This window comes from Muntiacus reevesi, chromosome 7, assembly GCF_963930625.1.
Source record: "Muntiacus reevesi chromosome 7, mMunRee1.1, whole genome shotgun sequence".
In the NCBI taxonomy this organism is placed as follows: Eukaryota; Metazoa; Chordata; class Mammalia; order Artiodactyla; family Cervidae; genus Muntiacus; species Muntiacus reevesi.
In genome coordinates this window covers 85,624,408-85,646,233 of record NC_089255.1, presented here as the reverse complement: position 1 = coordinate 85,646,233, position 21,826 = coordinate 85,624,408, and the positions used below count along the sequence as shown (strand labels likewise).

Here is a 21,826-nt window from a genome sequence, read left to right as displayed (position 1 = left end):
TCAGTGAGGGAGAAGGTGCTGCCCGGTGACAGCGGTGGCTCTGGGGGCAGTAAGAAGGGTGTGGACTCTGAGGGGGTGTGAGGGGCCTACCAGGGGGCTAGAAATGGCTTGTGTCTTTGCCCAGCTGGTGAGTACATGCGATGTCCATAGGACAATACATGGAGGTGTTCCACGAAGATCTGAGACCTCATGTAAATTGCCTTCCCTCCCTGAGTCTCTGATTCTTCATCCCTAGAATGGAGACAAGACCTCCTTCCCTCCTAAGATTGTGACACAGAATGAGCCTGGCACCCAGAGTCAGGCAGTGGGTAAACATCAATGGTCAAAGGAGGTAAAAGAGAGAAAGGGCAAGCCACAGGGATGACATAACAATGAAAACAGCAACAACCATCAACTAGATACCAATTTGGAGCTTTAGCCACGCACTAGGAGGGTGAACCTAGTGCTCTAGAAAATGGAACAATGCTTGTATGAACTTGATGTGAGCTAGAGAGAGGAGGGCTGCGTTCGGATGGTGCCCTAGGAGCAGGCAAAGGTTCTATCAGTGTTCCAACTCCTTCTTCGAGGAGTTACTGGTGTGGCTGGCAGCCAGCTGGACTCAGGTTCCCCTGCAGCCCCCGGCAGAGATGCCTGGGATGGGGATGCAGAAGGTGGAGGAGAAAGGACTCGGAACTCATGCTAACCTGGCTTCGGCTCTTGACTGTCCCTGCTAGCTCTGTGATGTTGGGCAAGCTATTTAACCTCTCTGAGCTTCAGCTTCTCATCTAGAAATGGGATTAATGAGATATCCTTAACGGGGCATTTGTAAGGAGTATATGGCATCTGTAAGGAGTATATGTTGTCACATGTTTGGTACATATTAGTTGCTAATAAAAAGCAGAGACATTACTTCGTCAACAAAGGTCCGTCTAGTCAAGGTTATGGTTTTCCCAGTAGTCATGTATAGATGTGAGAGTTGGACTACAAAGAAAGCTGAGCACAGAAGAATTGATGCTTTTGAACTGTGGTGTTGGAGGAGACTCTTGAGAGTCCCTTGGACTGCAAGGAGATCCAACCAGTCCATCCTAAAGGAAATCAGTCCTGGGTGTTCATTGGAAGGACTGATGTTGAAGCTGAAACTCCAATACTTTGGCCATCTGATTAGAAGAGCTGACTCATCTGAAAAGACCCTGATGCTGGGAAAGATTGAGGTCAGAAGGAGAAGGGGACAGCAGAGGACGAGATGCTTGGATGGGATCACCGACTCAATGGACATGAGTTTGGGTAAACTCCGGGAGTTAGTGATGGACAGGGAGGCCTGGCGTGCTGCAGTCCATGAGGCCGCAAAGAGTCGGACACGACCGAGCGACTAAACTGAACTGAACTGAGCTGCTAATAATAATTATTGCTACTGTTTTTCCCAGACCACTCTGACATCAGCCTGTCAGACTTTGCACGTTCACAGAAAATAAAAACACTCTACTCCAGCCTTGCCTCATAGAGGTCAACCCAGGGCATGAGGCTGGCTTAATTTGTCTGCTAATTCATAGGATGTCCACCAGTCTGCTCTGCACAGAATGCCGGCTTATCTGCAAAGCTGATTCAAGAGGGTTGGAAGCAAAAGCTGTCGAGCCCAGGTCCCCAGAGGACATCACCCAGTCCCAGCTCCCACCAGCCACCTCCAGCCTTCTCCCAGGTAGCCTCACTCAGCCAGGGGCAAGCAATTACATCAGAGCACATCTCTGTGTGCACTTTGAAAGTCATAGCTGCCTCTAATTAAACACCATCACAGCTCTGGGCTCACTGGACCCCAAAAGATGAATGGATTCAGGGGTGTAGCTGGCACGAGAAGCCCACTGCTGCTGGCAGGAAGTGAATTCCAGTAACCTGAAGCCCTTGGGGTCTGCCCCACTCAGCAGGCAGAGAGACCCTGCTCCCCTTTAAGACTGTTCAGGATAAGTAAGAGGTGACCTCCCCTCTCCTCCTCCCTGGAGCCAAAGACTCTGTACTCAAGGATCCTGGTGGACAAGGGACAAAAAAACCCTGGCTAGAGGCAGGGATGTACCCCCATCCCAACCAAAGGTGCGAGAGAAAGGCGAGCAGGTCTCACCGCACCCTCCTCTGCGGGAGCGCTGCCCAGACACCCTCCAGCAAACAGCGAGGGCAGCAGGCGTCAGAAGCCCCGAGCTCTGCTCCTGCCCAGTGACCCCAGGAGAGCCCTTTGCCTCTGGGCTTCTGCCTATGGCTAAAGCAGAGGTCTGAACTGGAATAGGAGTGTTCTCGAGGAAAGCCCAACAGGCAGTTTGCAATGGCCAAGCTGCCCCCGGGTGAAGCAGGGCAGGGAGTAGGGAGGCCCCTCCAGCCTCCTTGCCAGCCAGAGAAGCCCCCCCAAAGCATTCCGGGAGCCGTGTTTCCTAAGTCGGGCCAACGGCTGTCCCCCGGAGGCCAAGGCCAGCTGTGGCTCACCTTTCCCAGCCATGCTCTTGGCAGCCTCTCCTTTTATGAACTTCCCTGGTAGCTCAGAGGGTAAAGAATCTGCCTGCAGTGCAGGAGACCTGGGTTCGATCCCTGGGTGGGGAAGATCCCCTGGAGAAGGAAATGGCAACCCACTCCAGTATTCTTGCCTGGAGAATCCCATGGATGGAGAAGCCTGGTGGGCTACAGTCCATGGAGTCGCAAAGAGTAGGACATGACTGAGCAATTATTTCACTTTCACTTTTTATGAACCAAGAGGAGTCCTGGAGTCAGAGAGACATGGGTTTCAACCCTAGCTCTACAAGCTGTGTGACCTCAGGCAACGCACCCTCTTTCTCTGAATCTCTGATGCCTCATCTGCAAGGGAGGCATGCAGGCCACCCTTCTGAGATGTTTATGGAGAAAAGGGCCTGGCACAGGGTGTCAGGCATTCAGCAAACAGGAATGGTAAGAGGAGATACGGGATAAGGGAGAAAAGGACAAGCCCAAAGAGTGAGGGCAATAATCTCGCTACCATGCTGGAGGGCTCAGCACACACCAGGCACTGTTCTAAGTGCAGTGGTGCAAAAACCTGTGGTCATCACATCTGTATTACAGACAGAGCTCTCATCGTCCCCGCTGACCGAGGCCACGCTGGCACCGAGGCCTGGGCTCCCAAGCTACGTGCTCTCCGGCCACGCCCCCTGCCTCGTCTGCGGAGCCAAGGAGTGGCTTCGTCTGGGCTGTCCCCCCTCGGAGACCCTAGGCTCATCTTTGTGTGCTGCCTGGGAGAGAGCAGGGAATGGCATTCACTTCTACTAGATCTGGTTGTCCCTTGCATTCCTTCCCGCCACCAGTCACGTGGGGCATGTCACGGCACCCCTCACCCTTCAAGGACTCCCCAGGACCTGTACCATCTGCCTGCAGCCTTGCAGAACCTCACCACTCCTCTCCCCTTCCTTGCAATACCCCTCTGCTCCCACAACTCTGCCACAACCCTGAGACGGACGCGCGCACGCGTAAACACACACATACATACACACACACACACACGTCTGGCAAATCGCCACTCAGATGGCTGGGGAAGCCAGCTCAGGGCAGAGGTGAGCACTTCTTCCATGCGGCTCCCTGAGGACGGGCTCACACCCCTCGCTGCCTGAAGAATGGCGCTAAGGATGTAGCTGTGTGACCGACTCCAGCGCTGGGCTGGGAACTCCTCGACAAAGGGAACTGTGTCTGCTTCCCCTCTGAACCCACCCACCTCGCAGAGAGTAGGGGCTAAACAATGATGAATTCTGGTGAAAAGGTGCCACCCTCCACCCCTATCTGTGGGACCCCGTGGTGGCCAAGAAGAAGGAAATGGGGTCCAGGCCCCCAGCCCACCAGCCAGGGCTCCCTGAAGGCTGGGGGTGGCAGGCGGGAGACAGAAGCCCCTCTGTGTTCAGCTGTAGGCTACTCGCCGGCTCCGGCTGTGTCCTTTCCGCCTGATACCTGGAGAACCGGGGAGGGCAGGGAGAGACAGGAGGTATGTCCAGGCCCCGCAGGACGGAAGACTAAGTCCTGAGGGTCTGTACCACTGTTCTCGGGCTTCTGCAAGCTGTGGGGCTCGGACGACACAAGACAGATGGTGATAATCCCCTGTTCAGGCAAGGGCCGCAGGAGGGGCCCAGCGCGTGCCCACACCCCGCTGCCCGCTGCCAAGCCTGGCTCAGGAGATGGGCGGAGGGCTGCCCTAGAGCACCTGGAAGGCTGCTTCGTGCTCCAGGGATTTAACAACTCTTCAGAAAGACAGGCCCCGCTTCCAGGCCGTGAGGCCTCCCCTGGACACACCTGCCCTCGCCGGGCAGCCCCGCCTGCAGCAGAGCGCTGGCCTCACCTCGTTGACGTCAATCTTGTTCCGCTCCATGTAGTGTCTGTCGTTGACCTGCCCGCCGTCCACAAACTCCATCAGAAGCACCCGCTTGGTGGACAGCTCCCAGTAGATGCGGGGGACCTGGTGTGGGAAAGGGCAGGTCAGGAGGGGCCGGGAGGCTGGGGGTTCTGGGCAAGGGCTACAGACAGGCACGTGGGCCAGACATCAGCTCACATGCCTTCCAGGAACAGGAGGGAAGGCCCAGAGGGACCCCGGCAGAGACGGGCAGGGAAGGCAGGAGGCAGGCGGAGAAAGAAGGGCAGGCTGCTCCGCCTCCCCCAGCAGGGCCCCAGGCCTCCTCCAGGGACCCTCCTGCTTGGGGACCAGAGAATAAGGCCCCCACGTTCTTCAGTGTCTTCCAGACACAATGAAGAGCACATACTAAAAGTAGGGCTTAGGGGGAAATACATGGAACCTCTTAGATCCAAGCCACAATTGGGGTTAAAAGCTATTTCTCTCTCGCCAGGCTTATTTCAGGCTCCTCATGTGAATATAAACACTCTGCCTCAGTTTCAACACCTGTACAATTTCAATACCTGTACAATGGGCGTAATTATTATATATGTGAATGACTGAATGAATAAATTTTAGCTGGGTGATAAATTTTCAGTTAGGAAGTCCTGAGTTTTCTCATTACCATTCCCTGCAAGCCTTCTGTGGCAGACAGTGTGCTGAAGCCTAACCCAACACCTATTCCCAATCCTCCTCTTCCCCAGGAAGAACGAAATACTTTCCCTGCCTGCCTTGCAGGAGCTGTGGCCATGTGACACAGTTCTGGCTTGTGAGTCACAAGTGGGGAGCTGCTAGAGGATGTGGGCAGGCTTTTACTTTCTTAATAAAAAGGGATGTTTATAAATATTGTAACTCTTCTTACCCTTCTCTTCCTACCTTGAGAGTGAAGTGATACCTGGAGCTGCAGCAGCTGTTTTATAACCATGAGGAAAATTCTAAGAAAATCACAGAGATGCCAGTTCTGACACTGTCAGACCACTGAGACAATATCAACAGGCAACTGCTGCAAGTCTTCCTGTTATGTGAGGAAAATACATTCTTTTTGTTTAAGACACTCTAGATGGAGCTGTCAATTATGGACAAACAGATGCATTCCTAACTGATACTCTCTAATCCCCTCTGATTCTAAGGACACCCAATAACCAAAAAGATACTAGACTTCCCTAGAATAGCCAAGACATTGGGCTGCACCAAGGACTGCCGAGTTGCCATGTGAGTGAGTGACACCTATGAGGCCCACCAATGTCAGGAGGGAGGGAGGACCAGGCTTTCAGCACGCCACAATTTCCCCAACAACTTAATGGACTTATTCCACAAACAAATAAAGAAGCAAGGGCAGCTAACTCAAGTGATTAGGGAGAATAAGGTCTTCCCTCATCCCACCTCTCAAAGCTCATGTAGCAGTAAGATAGTAGGCTTGAGCCAAGAAACTTTTTTTGTTCCCCACTCTACTAGCAACTGTTGTGTTTGAATCTAGCCACTTAAATCCTCCATGCCTCAGTTTTTCTCATTAAAAAGGAGACTGGGGGGATTTCCCCTGGTGGTGCAGTGGTTAAAAGTCTGGGCTCCCAATGCAGGGGGCACAGGTTTGATCCTTGGTCAGGGAACTGAGATTCTGCATGCCATGGGTATGGCTAAAATAAATTTAAAAAAAAAAAAAAAAAAGGAAGGAGACTCTACCTGCTCCATCTCAATAAGGAGTTTTGGGGGCGAAGAGGGCCATACATACAGGAGAACCCTCTGGAACAAAGGTTCCTACTTAAACCAAGGCATCATTTTGTTTACCCCTTTCCTGCGGTTTTTGCCATTTGAAAATCTAGACCAATAGAGAAATCTATGACCCTATGTCACTTTGAACTTAAAATTCGGTCTCGCTTGGCATTTTTTAAAAAGTCTCTTTAAAAATACGAGTGCAAATTTGCTGCTGCTGTTTGAAAGAAAGTGAAAGCAGCTCAATCCAATTCTTTTGCAATCCCGTGGACTGTAGCCTGCTAGGCTCCTCTGTCCATGGAATTCTCCAGGCAAGAGGGATCGAACCTTGGTCTCCTGCATTGCAGGCGGATTCTTTACTAGCTGAGCCACCAGGGAAGCTGCTGTTTGAAGGCTTCCAAGTAAAAGCGACATACTTGGGGGTTTGTCTGGGGCCGAAGCTTGACAGTGGAGTGCCTAGGGCTCCAGAGACTTGCGGTCAGACACCCCTCTGTGCCTGCCTAGAGCAATTTGGAAAACAGCCATGCAGAGCCAGAGATGCAAAGAGAAAACCCCAAGGCTGGAGACTGCCTGGGCTTGTTGGTCAGGGTCCTGAGTGTGCTGGGTCTCCCTCCAAATGCAACCAACTCAGCCTCACAACGGAAAGTGTGTCTGCGGAGGCACTGCTTAGCTCTGAAACAGCAGAGACAGCACCCACACCCCCTGCCAGAAAAAAAGCGAGGCAGAGGGCTTTGTCATGGGAGCTCAGGGAGGGCTGCGGTTGCCCCTCGATGGATATAACACAGAAATGACTGCAAAATGCAAAAGTGCTTCCTGCTCAGTTAGGAGACACTTGGCCTGACAGGAGATACAAGATCAAGAGACTTGCCCCTAAATCAGCACGTGAGCAGGAGGGTTAAGGGGTGCCAGGTGAAATTCACTTCACCCCAACACTCATGTTTCACCACCACTTCTTTCTCAGCTTTTTCCATCAAAGAAGGGAAAAAGAAGGAGAAAAATTTTGAAAGAGGCAGTAAGAACCTCCCTGTCCCCTGCCCAAACAAAAATCAACCTGGGAGGCTTACAGTCAAGGTGCCTGCTGACCCCAGAGGCAGGGTCATGCCCGGCCCTCAGGACCTCTGGGTCTGGGGGTCTACCACCTCACGGCAGGGCAGGGGGCCCACTCCCATAGGCTCCATCTGCCCCCTATACCAGAGCCAATCCTGACCCCAAGAAGAACAGAGAGTAGGGCAAGTTCCAGCCCAAGACTTTGGCCTCAGCCTCATTAATGGGCCCTGACCTGCGCTTCCTCTTTGTTCCCACACCTGGGAAGCAAGTCCTGGCGTGTCTGGGCCAGCACCCGTCATCTGGGGCCACAGACCTCCCCAGACCTGAGGCCAGTGGAGCAGGGCAGAGACCTGCAGCCAGACGGTGAGGCTGGAGCCCCAGCTCTGCCTCTGCCAAGCTGTGTGACTTGGGTAAGTTGCATAATCTCTCTGAGCGCCGGTTCCCTCGCCTGTAAAAGGCTGATGACAATTACAATGAAAGCAATGTTCCCTGCTTCCTACAGGGACGGATGAGGTCCTGGGGGCTCAACACAGCACCCGCCGTACGATAGCCACAGAGAATTTCACAGGTGGTTCTGACACAGATCCAGGGCCAAGAGTTGATGCTACAGACAGTGCAACATAACTCAGATTGCTGTGATTGTTTTGTGAAAGTCGCTCAGCCGTATCCAACTCTTTGCAACCCCCAAGGACTATACAGTCCATGAATTCTTCAGGCCAGAATACTGGAGTGGGTAGCCTTTCCTCTCTCCAGGGGAATCTTCCCAACCCAGGGATAGAACCCAGGTCTCCCGCCTGGCAGGTGGATTCTTTACCAGCTGAGCCACAAGCTCGGATCTGCTTATCAATTATTCCAGAGGAACCAGAGCACAGTGGTTTACCAGGTGAGCTTGGGGCCAGGCTGCCTCTGCCCCTTACCAGGAAGCTGTGTGACTTTGGACGAGTGGCTCCATCTCTCTGGGCCTCATTTTCCCAAGGCTGACATGGAGTTAATAATGGCATTTCCCTTGTGGGGTTGTGTAAGGATTAAAGAGGAAATATACAGGGACTTCCCTGGTGGTTCAGTGGTTAAGACCCCACACTTCCAATGCAGGGGTCAGGGGTTTGATCCCTGGTTGGGGAACTAGGATCCCACATGCTGCATCCCACGGCCGAAAAAGAGGGAACCAAAGAATAAATAGACATAAAGCACTTTAAAAAACGTCTAACACAGCATAGACATGTAAAAAAAAAATTAACTGATACAGTACTAATAACTAGACATCAGTTCCTCTTAATCTTTGACATCCTTAGAAAGCTACTTCACCAGAAGCAAGTTCATCCTGGCAGGGTTTACCCCCAATTTCGACAGAGTCCCAGGCCCCGTATGTGATCAGTTGCTCAGTGGTGTTCAACTCTTTGCAACCCCCCATGCACTTGGCAATACCCACCAGGCTCGTCTGTCCATGGCATCTCCCAGGAGAGAATACTGGAGTGGACTGCCATTTCCTCCTCCAGGAGACCTTCCCAACCCAGCACTAGAGAACCCTGGAGGGGCCCCTGCTCCAGAGACAGCCCCCCACCGAGCCCCTCCTCTACATATACAGATTTGCTCCATCCCTTGCAGTCCCAAACCCTGTGGTTTTAAGGTGTCTGCCTCTATCTTGCCCCAGCTGTCCCCAAGGTCAGTCGCAGACCTCACTGCCTGTCCTGTCGCCTCCCCACACACTCTGATGCCAGATCCACAAACGCCCTGGTCTTGACCGTTCGGCCTGGCTGCCCCCTCACCTTGGCCCAGTTTCCCTGACGTGCATTTGCATTTGGTGCTCTTTGAGGTGAGGCGATTTATAGCACAGGGCTGAGGTTATTAAACCCACTGGAAGAGGCCTCACACACCGAGAGGTAAACTCTGCGCTGAGGCTTAATTACGCACAGATGTTGTGATGGGGTGCCAGGGTGCAAAAGTAATCTATCTCCTGTTTTGAAGAGCTGAACTGGGTGCACGCCGCAAAATTTGCTTCCCACTTGTTATGTGTTTAGGCAAAATTAATTACTCGGGAGCCTTAATTCCACCATTCTCTTAGGAATGGGGTGCGGGCTTGAGGAGCAGCAGGTCAAATAGTTACATTAATTATTCACCCATTTGGCAGCCTCGTTTCAAAAATTTGTGTTATTGTTATTATTACATGTCTTGGTCTGACAGATGCTAGTTGGCCCCAGCCAGGGGACGATTTTGCTGTTTCCATGGGAACAGTGGAGGAGATGGTTCTGTTTGTCTGGCTCACAGTACTGGCACGAAGGACCACCCCTGCTGGGTAAGAGGCAACAGAATGTCCTTAGACGAGCACCAGAGTTGAAGTCAGAAAATGCTGTTTGTACCCCAGCTCTTCTCCTCTAAGACTGCCACCTGTAAAATGGGATGATGGTTGTCGGAAGGATGTCGCGTCCCTGTCTGCCTAGTGTTCAGAGCCACAGAAGAAACATTCAGTAACTTTTGCCTATCCCCTCGCACAATCAACACTTCTTGGAAGCCCCACTGAGCTCCTTATCTGGTTGGAATTAGATACTTCCTCTCGGGCATCCACAGAAACAGAGATCAGTCTCTGGCACAGTGCTAACAACCTGAACTACACAACCCACGTGTGTGTGTCCCCCACCAGATGGGAAGTCTTCGCAGGCAGAAGCCTTGCCTATCTCTCTTGCCTACCTACAAACCCCAGATCCTAGCACTGCCACAGGCTCAGGACGTGCTCGATAAATGCGGAATAACAGAATGAAACAAAAGGAACAGGTAAGTAGAAGAGTCATTTAGACCCGACAACACAATGATTATTAGTTAATATTATTACTTGTGTGAAAAAGCCAAGTTTTCATTGAATTGGTGGTTTGAACCTCAAGGCGGGGCAATGTTACCAGATCATCTGGATTTGCACACACAAGAGGGTCTGCACACACAATGGCATTTCCCTTGTAGAGCTGTGTAAGGACCAGCCCGTCAGGCACGCCGGGGGCGTCTTGCCAGACCCGACTCACTCAAAGAGCTGAACTTCGCCAGTGGCTACACCTTCCACCAAATCAGGGTCTCAAGACACCACACCAGTCACCAGAGTTGTGGGTCTTCGTCCCATGGCCCGAGATTTAGGATTCTCAGGCAGCTAGTGTAGACACAGCCTCCCTCCCCATCTCTGTTCATCAAACCGGAGAGCAGAAGTATAAACCACTGCTTTCAGTTTCTCAGGAGGTCTTCAGAAGCCACGTGGACACTTCAGCCCCAAGCAAGAGTCCTTCCAGTCCCCATGCTGAGGCACCCTGCCCAGGAAGAGCCCCACTTGACTGTTTGCTCCAGAACTAGGACCCGGAGCCCTGCACCCCATCTTCCCACAACCTCCAGGCCTCTCCCGTGGAAGAGCAGAGAATGGATCTCTTCCGAGAGTTGAAAGCCAAGCTCTCCACATAGACCGCTGGAGGGGCCTGACCCCCGCATTGCTGTGACGAAAGGGGTACCCCTGGTAAATGGGTCCAAGTCCCGCCAAAAAATGTGTTGGAAGAGCAAGAGGCATGGGCTTGCATCTCTCTCATTCCAAACTCCACGGGCCCTGTGGGGAACATTAGGACAGTCCTCCAAGACCAGCTCCAAGACCAGCTCCAAGGCCGACTCCTCAGCAGAGCCTTCCCCGCCCTGCTCCCCCTGGAAGCCCCTTCTTCTGAATCTCTCCCTGAGCTGGGACTCTGTGTCATTGGATGCTGTCTCCCATGGTAAGTGTCGCCTACCACGTCAGCAGTTCCAGTAAATACTTGAAAACATGAATCTGTTCCAATGTAATAGATACATGAGGCAACAATTTGATCATAACACAGATTTTATATGTGTTGATGGTGCAGCACCATCCATGAGAAATACTCGGAAGTGCAGAAAACTTGTATCCAGCTGATTCAAAGAGGAACATTCAAAGCAGGCACACCTCAAATATCGCCATGTGTGTGATGGGTCACAGCCCTCCACATCGGACGTCACAACTTCTGTTCAATTTCAGATGACCCCCGCTACCACCTCTTCACAGGAACTCCCACGCAGCAACTCTTCTGATGCCCACTTCCGCAAGCCCGTGTCCAGTAAAGTGCCGTGTGTGCTGTGATCTTCTGTATTTCTTAGCCATTTAACGTGTGCCAAAGTATGCTAGCATTTCATTAGGTGCCCATCTGCTTTTATTTTCTGGATCACTGGTGACATTTCTGAGTGTTGTAAGCCTAACCCCCTTTTTGCCCATAAGCCCTGTGGTTTCTGTTGTGCCATTCTGCAAACAGTGGAGATTTCTAGGACATGTATGTTGCAGACCTGTGTATTCAGTGAGCTGATGCAATAAAGCTTTAGGAAACACATCAGAGCACAGTAACGTTAGCTATCATCACCATCACCATCATCATCAGTGTCATCAACCCATGATTCATGGAGGCTGAGACCATGGCTTACAGGCCCTCAGGAGGGCTCAGGGTCTTACAATTGTAGACCATTCTGTAGACATCAATTTGCTTGACAGGTCAACAGTCCCCTTTGGTAATTTGTAACTTAGCCTTCTAGAGAAGGCAATGGCAACCCACTCCAGTACTCTTGCCTGGAAAATCCCATGGACGGAGGAGCCTGGTAGGCTGCAGTCCACGGGGTCACACAGAGTCAGACACGACGGAAGCGACTTAGCAGCAGCAGCAACTTGGCTTTCAAAGGCTTTAACATGCATCACCAGGGACAAATGAGTCATCCTCAGAGAGAAGACCCAAGAAGGAGACACCCCCTGCGGGTCTTACAAGAGGAGAAGCTCAGGGCTGGGACCAGTCCTCCCCTGTCCTCCTCTGCCCAGCCACCAGGCCCCCATGGCCCTGCCCTCTTACCTTTAAGAAGTCAAAGTGCTTCAGCATTTGGGCCACTTTCTCAGCGTTCCTTCCCTCATTGAGGAAATCCAACTCCAAAGGCAGGTTCTTCTTGGCTTCATCCACCAACCACATGAACTCAAACTCTGGAAACAGCTGCTTCACAGCCAGGACAAGCACCTGAAACCCACAAGCACCCCATCAGCCAGTCCACGACTCCCACCAAGGGTGGTCTATTCCCGGTCCTCCTGCCTGGTCTGGGCGTTGACAAGTCCCCAGGCCTCCCCTGGAGTAAGGATGGGTGGGGAAGGGGCCCCCCTGGGGCCCATCTCTGTAATCCAAATCCTAGATCATAGAAGCCCAACAACCACCAGCAGAAATCACCTCCACCATTTGCCGGGTGCTCCCCACTTGCCCAGCACTGGGTAAGAGTATCACTCACCTTATTCCTCCATTTAGGTCTTCACAGTGACTCTGGGAAGTATACACACTTATCAGCCCCATATTACAGATGAAAAGAGTTGAGGTTCTCAGAGGTTATACGATTTTTACTAAATTTGCCCAGCAATGAAGCCCAGAGCCAGATTTCCCCCTGGGTCTATTCGGCCCCGAAACCCTCACTCTCAACCACATCACTGAACTACCACCTTTGTTGATCCGAGATTTGTGCTTTGTGGACCTGTCAATTAAGGACCATGGAGGGGGCCGCGGCTGTAACTGCATTCTGCCTATTTCTTCGGCTGAGTAGTTGGTATCTGAGCATTTGTAACATCTTTTATGCTTTTTTGTACATCTAAAATATTTCATGATAAAAAATTATATTGGAATACGAAACCAAGAGTGAACCCGACAAGAGGAGTAAGAGATAAGGGATTTGTCCACTTGGATGAAATGCCTGGCTCTCTGGCGATCTGGGCCCATTGTGGATTCTTGAGTCAGGACGTGATGAGAGAGGGAGTTTTAGAAGGCTTATCTGGCATTTCAGTTGTCAGTTTAATGATGTGAAAGAAACATGACTGGCACAGAACAAGAGCCCAGAGATACCTGCAGGGCGCGGCACAGCCCTGCTGTGGGCATGGACTCAGTTCTGAGGCTACACTGGAGCTCTGGGTCTGAGATGGTCTCACAAGTTCATGAACAATGGCTCTGTAGTGAGAGAGCGAGGGTAATGCCGGGGCCATGGGAAATGTTCCAGCATTGGGGGTGGGGTGGGGCAGAAGGCAACTTTTCCCGCTCACCTCTAAGCCCTCCTGTTGGTATTCAAAGTCAGGCCTGGGGAGAACCACTGACAGACTCTCCCATCTGTGATTCTTGGTATAGATTATGGTCCAAGTCCTCTGAGAATCCCCATCTCTGGCCTTGGCCAGAGCAGAAGGACAAGGAGCGAGAACTGAAGAACCATGGGCCTTTGGTACCAGGAGACGTTCCTCCGCTGTTAAGGAAACATAATGCTTATGTAGCCCCCCAAATTCATATGTCAAGCCCTAACCTCAGGGAGACGGTGTTCAGAGGTGCAGTCTTTGGAAAGTAATTGGGCCTAGAAGAGACCATGAAGGTGAGGTCCCTGTGACAGGTTAGTGTCCTTATAAGAAGAGAAAGACCAAAGCTCCCCGCTTCTCTGCCAGGTAAGGACACAGAGAGAAGGCAGCCATCTGTCTACAAGCCAGGAAGAGGCTCCCACTGGGAACGGAATCAACCAGCATCTTGAGCTTGGACTTCCCAGCCTCCAGAACTGGGAGAAATAAGTGTCTGTGGTTTAAGCCTCCCAATTGATGGTATTTTGTTGCAGCAGCCGATGCTGACCAAAATAAAACCCACTCCACCCAGGCTTTGCTGGGTCCCAGAAACAAGCCTTATCTCCTGCTTCTGTTTGCCCTGGTCTCTGATATGATTCCAACACTGTATTAGGCACACACAGCGCAGTGAAATAAATCCAGAGCAGGGCCATTAACTACAAGGCATTTACAGCTTTGGTTTTAAATCCTATGTCCGAGGCAATGTACCAGACGCCATTCTAAAAGAATCATCACACGGGGTTATTATACTCAATTTCTCTCAAACCCTCTTTAATTACATTTGGCTGCAGTCTAATTTCTTTTAGGGCTTGTCTAGTCTTTCATGGGCTAGACCTGTGACCTTATGATAATCGATTTAGTTTATGTTTTGTTTCTGTTGGTATCACACGAAGGGAGAGGTGGCAAGAGCGAGGGCCTGACTGTGTCAGATCCGGGCACCGCGTCTCATCACCGTGCCCTCAGATGGCCCTTGGCTGCCACCCGAGGGGAAGCAGAGCTGGTGCACAGGAAACAGAAGCACCTGCCTGGCCCAGGCCGAGGGCACAGCTGTCATCTAAGGCACCTGAATTCTAGTCTCTGGGCTCCGAGTTTCAAGCAAGAAGCCTCTTGTGTGTTTTGCATGCTGCATGCTAAGTCGCTCCAGTCGTGTTCGACTCTTTGCAACCCCACGGACTGTAGCCCGCCAGGTGCCTCTGTCCATGGCGATTCTCCAGGCAAGAATACTGGAGTGGGTTGCCATGGCCTCCTCCAGGGGATCTTTCCAACCGAGGGATCGAACCTGCATCTCTTATGCCTTGCATGAGCAGGTGGGTTCTTAACCACGAGTGCCATCTGGGAAGCCCTCGTGTGTTTTACTCCAGCCCAAGTTCCGGACCTTCTCACCCAGGAGGGACGAGGATGGAGCCACAATGAGACTCACTCATCTTTTTCAGCCAAAATGTATTTACTGATTACCTTCCAGATAATGACCCTGGACCAGCCATAGGTACACACAGAGACCCACATGTAGCCAGGTGGGGTCTATATCAGGCGATGAGGCTTCTGTGGCCACACACTACCTCCTCATCGTCGACTGTCTGGTCACTGTCATTTGTGAAATTTTAAATTATCGTTAATATCCAAACAGCCCTGAAAGGCACCTTAAAGATTTTTCTGTTACCAATCAATTATGTGATTAGTTCTTACTAATACTATTGGTTATTATTAATACTTTATATCATTAATCATAAAAGCAGTCAAAGATTTTATTGGTTGATATTAATTGCTAATAAGTTAGTAAAGTAATTCATAACCCCTGGGACTTTGCAGGACCTATAAAACTGGTTTCCAAACCATTCTTGGTGGTTGGCAAGTCATTCCCTTGCTTACTTTAAAATGAGAGGGTCTGTTTGGATGGAAGTTAGTGGTTCATAGTTTTAGAGGACATCATCCCCTTTATAGGAAGTCACCAATTTGAAAATGTGATGCCAGCAATGAAGCCCAGAAAACGCACATACTCCCATAATTTTGTACATAATTCGGGGGTTATCACCCCTTGAACTTCAAAGGGAGGGTGAGGTCAGGTTAATAGGCATCTGGGCCAAAAAAAGAAAGAGTCATCTGATCCAAATCTAAAACAGTTTGGGCTGCTGCCACTTTGGACTTTTCTGGACTTAGGAAAAGAAAATGAAATTCCATTTCACCCTCTGTTTTAATTCAGTTCCCTTCTGAAGAGCCTGCCCCAAGTAGATTCTTTTAAGTCTTTCTTTCTTGACAACAGATGCAATCAACTAAAATAAAACAGGTGTTGTTATCAATTTGACTTTTTGATTTTTCTCCCAAATTCATCTTCTCCATAAAATTCTTCCAACTGCCAGTGTTTTCACCAGTGCCTAGCACGTATTCAACACTCAGCAGATGTTTACTGAATATTCACATGAATGAATGAGTGAATAAATGAACATTCCAAAAGGTCTGCCTTCTCCCCAGAAATAGTTATATGCTCACATGTGCATTACGCAAATGGATTACATCTGTATGCCTTGGAGATCTGGGTGGAAGGGATTACCTCTGAATGTAGGGGAACCACAGTTTTTAAATGCCTGAAAATATTCTACTTGACTTGAAGCCTTGTCGATCAATCAGGGTATATTCAACAATTAATAGTTCCTTCAAGGGAGAATAATGAAATCATGTTCCTATAGGACTATTGGCTCCCAGGAAGAAAACTAAATTATGGACCATGCAGAAACATAATGGAAAAATTGAGAGTCACATAAAAGTTTGAAAATTTTTGATTGCTACATATGATAGCAAAAAAAATGGGAATTATCCTTATTCAGACATAAGCACTGCACTATGAGGCACTTGATATACATGCTCTCAGTCTTTCTCTTCTTGCCCATTTCACAGAGAAGGAAATTGGATCCAAGAGGTTAAAGCATTTCTCAAGGCCACATAGCTTGCAATTTCAAATGCAGGACTCGGACTCACTTTTTTTTTTTCATTTCACTTCTTTATTTACGCAGTCCTGTCTCAGGCAATACAATATAGGACAATACAATAGAGAGCCTGAGATAAAGCATAAAAGGAGCTTTGTAAACTGTAAAATGCCACTGAAATTCGAGTTACTGCTATCAACTTATTATATATTATAAAAGAAATAACGGTCTACGGGAAAACAGGACACTAAACAGAATGCCTGTACGGATCCGAACTGGTAAAAATGGATGTTCGACAAGGATCGAAAATCAATTCAGGGTGATGTAAATAGCTTACCATTCATGGAGTTTATCTTTGTTCAGGTAAGTTATTAAAGTGCATACTGTTTAGAAAACAGAATTACAGGGTGAAGAGAAGTTACCAAGGGATGATCTACATCTCTGGGGCTTTCAAAAATGTATTTAAAAAAAAATAAAATCAGCTGTTGGATTCTCTGCCAACACAAACATTACCTAGCCACCCACTGTTCAATCAACACACTCAGAAAAGAAACAAGATGACAGATAGCACGCACTGAAAATGTTGTTCAAAAAAAATCAAAAACATAACTGTCACAGGTCTTTATTTTTAGAGACCCTGGGTATGAGCCGGAGGCCATCAAATGGTGGATGGGTTTCTGGTGCTCAGATCTGAGCATCCTGCCCTCATGTTGCAGACCTTGGGGACAGCTGATACACGAAGGACCTGGTCCGGAGTTAGATTCTTTAGGATAGAGCACGAGGCATTCAAAATCAAGTTCAGAAGCTTGAGAGATAACAGGGTGTGATACAGGGTAGTGCTCTCAAAACCTGGGAATGATGGTCTTAACATTGCCTCACAGGTCAACTGAGTCCTACCCTCTTCTCAGACAGGAGAGTGGCAGTGATTCCCAGCCTGCTAAGTAAGCTCCCTGCTCTCGTGGGCAGGCAAGGACTGCTGCAAAGCCAGCCCGCCAGCAGACAGACAGACTCTGCCTTGTCAGTTCACCCCTTGCTGCTGAATCATTGTTCCAATCTCTGGGCCCAATTAGTCTGGCTCCGGACAGCCACTCGAATCAATAAGAGTCACTGGCCGTGCATCGAGAAGTAGAGTTGCCCCAACTATTAAAGGGACAATATCAGGTGATGATGACAAAGCTGAAAACACCCTTGGCTGTGCCTTTCTCTTTTGTGCAAAGTCACCGACACCATCAGGTTCATCACCATTTACTGAGAGTCGGCCTCTGATTCTCTGGCAGCAGTCAGCAGCTCTCCCCAGGACTGTCTCCTTCCCCAGGAGAAGGCCCAGGTTCAAGGAGACAAAAAACACCAGGGTGGCACATGCCACTGGGTGCCAACCCACAAGCCATTTATTTCCCCCATCTTCCTGGCCAAAAGAACCTCAACTCTGTGCATGTTTCATGTCCTTCACAGAAGGCAGACCTTAGCCTGAGAAACTGAATCACAGTCCGTCTGAGGCAATCAAAGTGGTCCCAATCCTCTTGCCAAGACTGCTTCAGGCTGGGGCGAGCAGGCCTGCTTCTGGCCAATGAGAACTGAAAGAAATTCTACTGAAGGGCTAGTCTTTAATACAAAGGAAGACACTTGTAATAGCAGGAACCCTGCAGCTGTTTTGGGGCCATGAGGAGCACTACCTTAGAAGGACAAGCCAGGAAGCTGAGCTGGCAGAGTGGAAGACATAAAGAACTTAGGTCCTTAAAAACCACAGTAAAGTGCTGGATTAGTCAACCCTGAAACAGCTAACCCTACTTGTAGATGTCTTGAAATGTGAGATAATATAGGTTACTATTATTTATACCACTGTTAGTTGGATTTCCTGATACATACAGCTAAAAGCATCCCAACTGATACAGCCAGTAGTCCCCACCTCCTTACTCTCAAAAGTCTCACTCTTGTAAACCTCTATCCTTACAGCAGATATGTGTTTGGATTTACAAGCCCACTTCGTAAAGTGCAAATATGCAGAAGTTAAGCCTATGAGCCACTGTCCCCTTAGTATGAACCACTCTATGCAAATTTTCTTCCTCTCAAGACAAGGCCCTGACCAAACACAGGGCTGAAGAGGAGATAGAGACGATAGTGGGCAGTGGGAGAGAAGTCTGAGGACACACAACACCTGGAATTAGCAAGAAAAGAAGCACCAGAAGGCTCTGCAGAAAAGTAGCTTTGTCTCCCCTCTATCTCCAAGTTTCTGGCAGGTATGACAGTCCTAACGCCTCTCAGAAATCATTCTTTCCCACCAAGCACACCCAAACATATATCATTCCTAAAATCAAGGCACCATGTAGGTCTGGGCTTAATTTAGGTCTGGAAAAAAAAAAAAGTCATGCTCATTTCATATATAAAACAAAATGAGCTTTCCAGTTGGCACTTCTTGGTTGTAAACCAGAGAAGGGTGACCAAGTTAAGACTCTTCCCACCAGAGGCCAGACGCAGTGAGAAGGCAGTACCGCTCTGTGCCGCTGCTGCTGCTGGCGGTCCACGGAAGACCTCACGCCTCATTTCCAGCTTCTCTCCTGCAGGTGTGAGTGCGGGTCTCTGGTCCGCCTTGAGATCCCAGCCCCAGCCACTGCAAGGGAGCCGCCACTCTGTGCTCGACACATGGCCAAACGGCTGGTAATTTCAAGAAAGACATCTGATGCTCATCTCAGGGAGGAAGATGCCAAATCTTCACCACTGCTATTGTTGCGGTTGACCTTACGGCCACCGTTACATAGGGAGGGGCAAGGCTCTGGGCAGAGGAGAGATGTCAGCTGTCCTCCCAGCCCCCTGTTGGCAGGGGTGGGCCCTGTTGGCACCACCAGGCAGAGACAGGTCCCAGCCCAACCCAGGTGTGGCTGCGGGGTCCCAGAAACACCCAGGGACCCTCCGAGACTGGCAGTGCGCTTCCATCTGTGGCTGCTCCATACCACGGACGGATATTTCAGAAAGCCCAGGTTCCCAGCTGGATGCCCAGGGCCACTCAGCAGCCCCACTCCCGGGTCCCGGTCAGCTCTCTTCTCTAGCTCACCCGGCAGGATTCCAAACCTTCATCCCCCTCAAGTCTCCATGCCACCTCCTACCCCCTCCTTCTCAGCAGATGGTCTTACCTCCCACTTCAGAGGAAAAAATAGACGCTATCAGGCTGGTACAACTCAGCTGCCCACTGTCCCCGCCTTCCCCCTCTGCCCCACTCACTCATCTGGACCCAGCCTCAAGAACAAAGCTCTGGCCCCAGAACAAAGGCTGCCAAAGCCTCCTGCTTCCACCTGTGTCCTTGGGGCCCAGGCCCTCCACGCATCTCCTGCACCAACTCTGTCAGTTACTGCTCTCTCCTGAATTCCTAAGCCCCCAACTCCGCTGCCCCTTCCCCATCAGTGACAGCCTCTGGGAGGCCCCCACCTAATCCTGCGCTTGGATCTAACCACTACCCTCACTGTCCCCCACATCCAAGGCCAAACATGGAAGAATAGTCTCCATTAACCGTCTCCACTTCCCGAGCCCTCAACTCACCCCATCGTCCCTGTTCTTCCAAAAAAACTCTAAGTCACCAAATCCAACATACTCTTTTCAGAGCTTTACTAATTTACATTCCACTTGGCAATATCAACTAATTCTAATAGACTCTATTTTCCAAAATAACAACAGTATCTCCCACTCTAATGCTCTTCTGAAACCATGCCATTCCCCCATCAATAGGCAGAATCTATTTCACTGCCCCTTAAGCCAAGGGTCAGTTTAGTCAAGGCTATGGTTTTTCCAGTAGTCAAGAGTCAATCTAGTCAAGGCTATGGCTTTTCCAGTAGTCATGTATGAATGTGAGAGTTGGACCATAGAGAAGGCTGAGTGCCAAAGAATTGATGCTTTTGAACTGTGGTGTTGGAGAAGACTCTTGAGAGTCCCTTGGACTGCAAGGAGATCCAACCAGTCCATCCTAAAGATCAGTCCTGAGCGTTCAATGGAAGGACTGATGTTGAAGCTGAAACTCCAGTACTTTGGCCACCTCATGTGAAGAGCTGACTCATTTGAAAAGACCCTGATGGCTGGGAGGGATTGGGGGCAGGAGGAGAAGGGGACAACAGAGGATGAGATGGTTGGATGGCATCACCGACTCAATGGACATGAGTATGTGTAAACTCTGGGAGTTGGTGATGGACAGGGAGGCCTGGCGTGATGCAGTCCATGGGGTCGCAAAGAGTCGGACACAACTGAGCGACTGAACTGAACTGAACTGAGCCTAGGGGGCTGCTGTGACTCTCGCTCTTACCAATAAAGGAAGGAAGAAGTAACCTACATGACTGCCACACCCAGGTCATAAAACCACGATGTACTTTCAGTCTTATGCTCTTGGGACGCTTACTCTTAGAACCCAGCCACCAGGCTGCCAGGAACCCACGCAGCCTTGGAGAGGCCTCCACGGAGAAGACGTGAGGCCCTGACCCACAGCTCCAGCTGGGATCCCAGCCAGCAGCCAGAACCCACCTGCCAGGCATGTGAGTGCGTCCTCCGGCTCCCCACCGGGAACCACACAGAACTGAGATGCGTCTATCACGCCCCACCCAGGCTGCAGTCAGGAGCACAGTACTCGACTGGGGTCTTCAGCCACTCCGTTTTGAGGTGGTTCAATGTGCAGACTAGTGGTTGCATCAGTTAGGATGCTAGATAGCGGACAGAGCTCTCTTCTTGACACTGTTTTCGCTGAATGCAGATGCTCAGTCCTGGTTCTCCTCTAATCCCTCTGACCATGCCTCCTTAGTTCCCTCGGGAACTCATCCTTCTGGGCACAGTCCCCAAATGACGACGTCCCTTACGGTTCTGTCTCTGCCCTCTCCCTTTTGTTTTAGTCTATGTAGCTTTTCTAAGTGATCTCCCCCAGATCCAGCTCCCATGAGTCTCCTTGCTGATAAATCCAGAAACCTGTATTCTCAGCCTGAATTATAGACAGGCTTCCCAGATGGCTCAGTGCTAAAGAATTTGACTGTCAAGCAGGAGACGACGGGCTCAGGAAAATTCTTGGGAAGAACTTCCTGGGTTGGGAAGATCCCCTAGAGAAGGAAATGGCAACCCACTCCAGAATTCTTGCCTGGGATATCCCACGGACAGAGGAGCCTGGTGGGCTATATGGTCCATGGGGTCGCAAAGAGTCCAACATGACTTTAGTGACTAAACGAGACATCCGGACAGCGATGTCTTATAGTACATGGTTGGTCCATCACCCACTCCGTTTGTTCTGACATCCATGCCACCCCCTTATCTCATAAGAAAATACATTCCCCAGGCTCCCTTGCCAATCAGCTTCCAGCTAGGTTTGGTGGCATACAGGGGGACAGGAGGAGGTGAAACACCCACACCTCAAATAGCATCTGTGGCTCCAATACCACATGACAGACCCTATGTCCACCTGGGATCCAGAGAACCACCTCTTCTTGTCCCTCCCTTCAAGGCTGGCAGTGGCTTCCTGCCATGGGTGACTATCTCACCATCCCACTTGGCTTCTCAACAATTCCATCCCCGGGGAATCCCATGTTCTGTTTTAAACTCCCTCTGAGATGCCTAGAACAAGTTCTTTTTCCCCAACTGAACCCAGACTGATACACAAAGTTAAAGACCCCCAAGTTTAATCACAGAAGCCAG

At 50.2% G+C, this 21,826-nt stretch overlaps 1 protein-coding gene across 3 annotated transcripts in view; it reads right to left on the bottom strand.

Annotated features, from left to right (window-relative positions):
* Nucleotides 1-21,826, bottom strand: part of ADCK1 (aarF domain containing kinase 1) — a 138,867-nt gene that overhangs the window by 19,543 nt on the left and 97,498 nt on the right. For all 3 annotated transcript variants that reach the window (XM_065940442.1, XM_065940445.1, XM_065940444.1), the window contains 2 exons: nucleotides 11,980-12,138; nucleotides 4,310-4,426 (listed from right to left, as the gene is read on the bottom strand). In XM_065940442.1, the coding sequence (XP_065796514.1) occupies nucleotides 4,310-4,426; nucleotides 11,980-12,138 (276 nt within the window). The remainder of the gene's footprint in view (nucleotides 1-4,309; nucleotides 4,427-11,979; nucleotides 12,139-21,826) is intronic.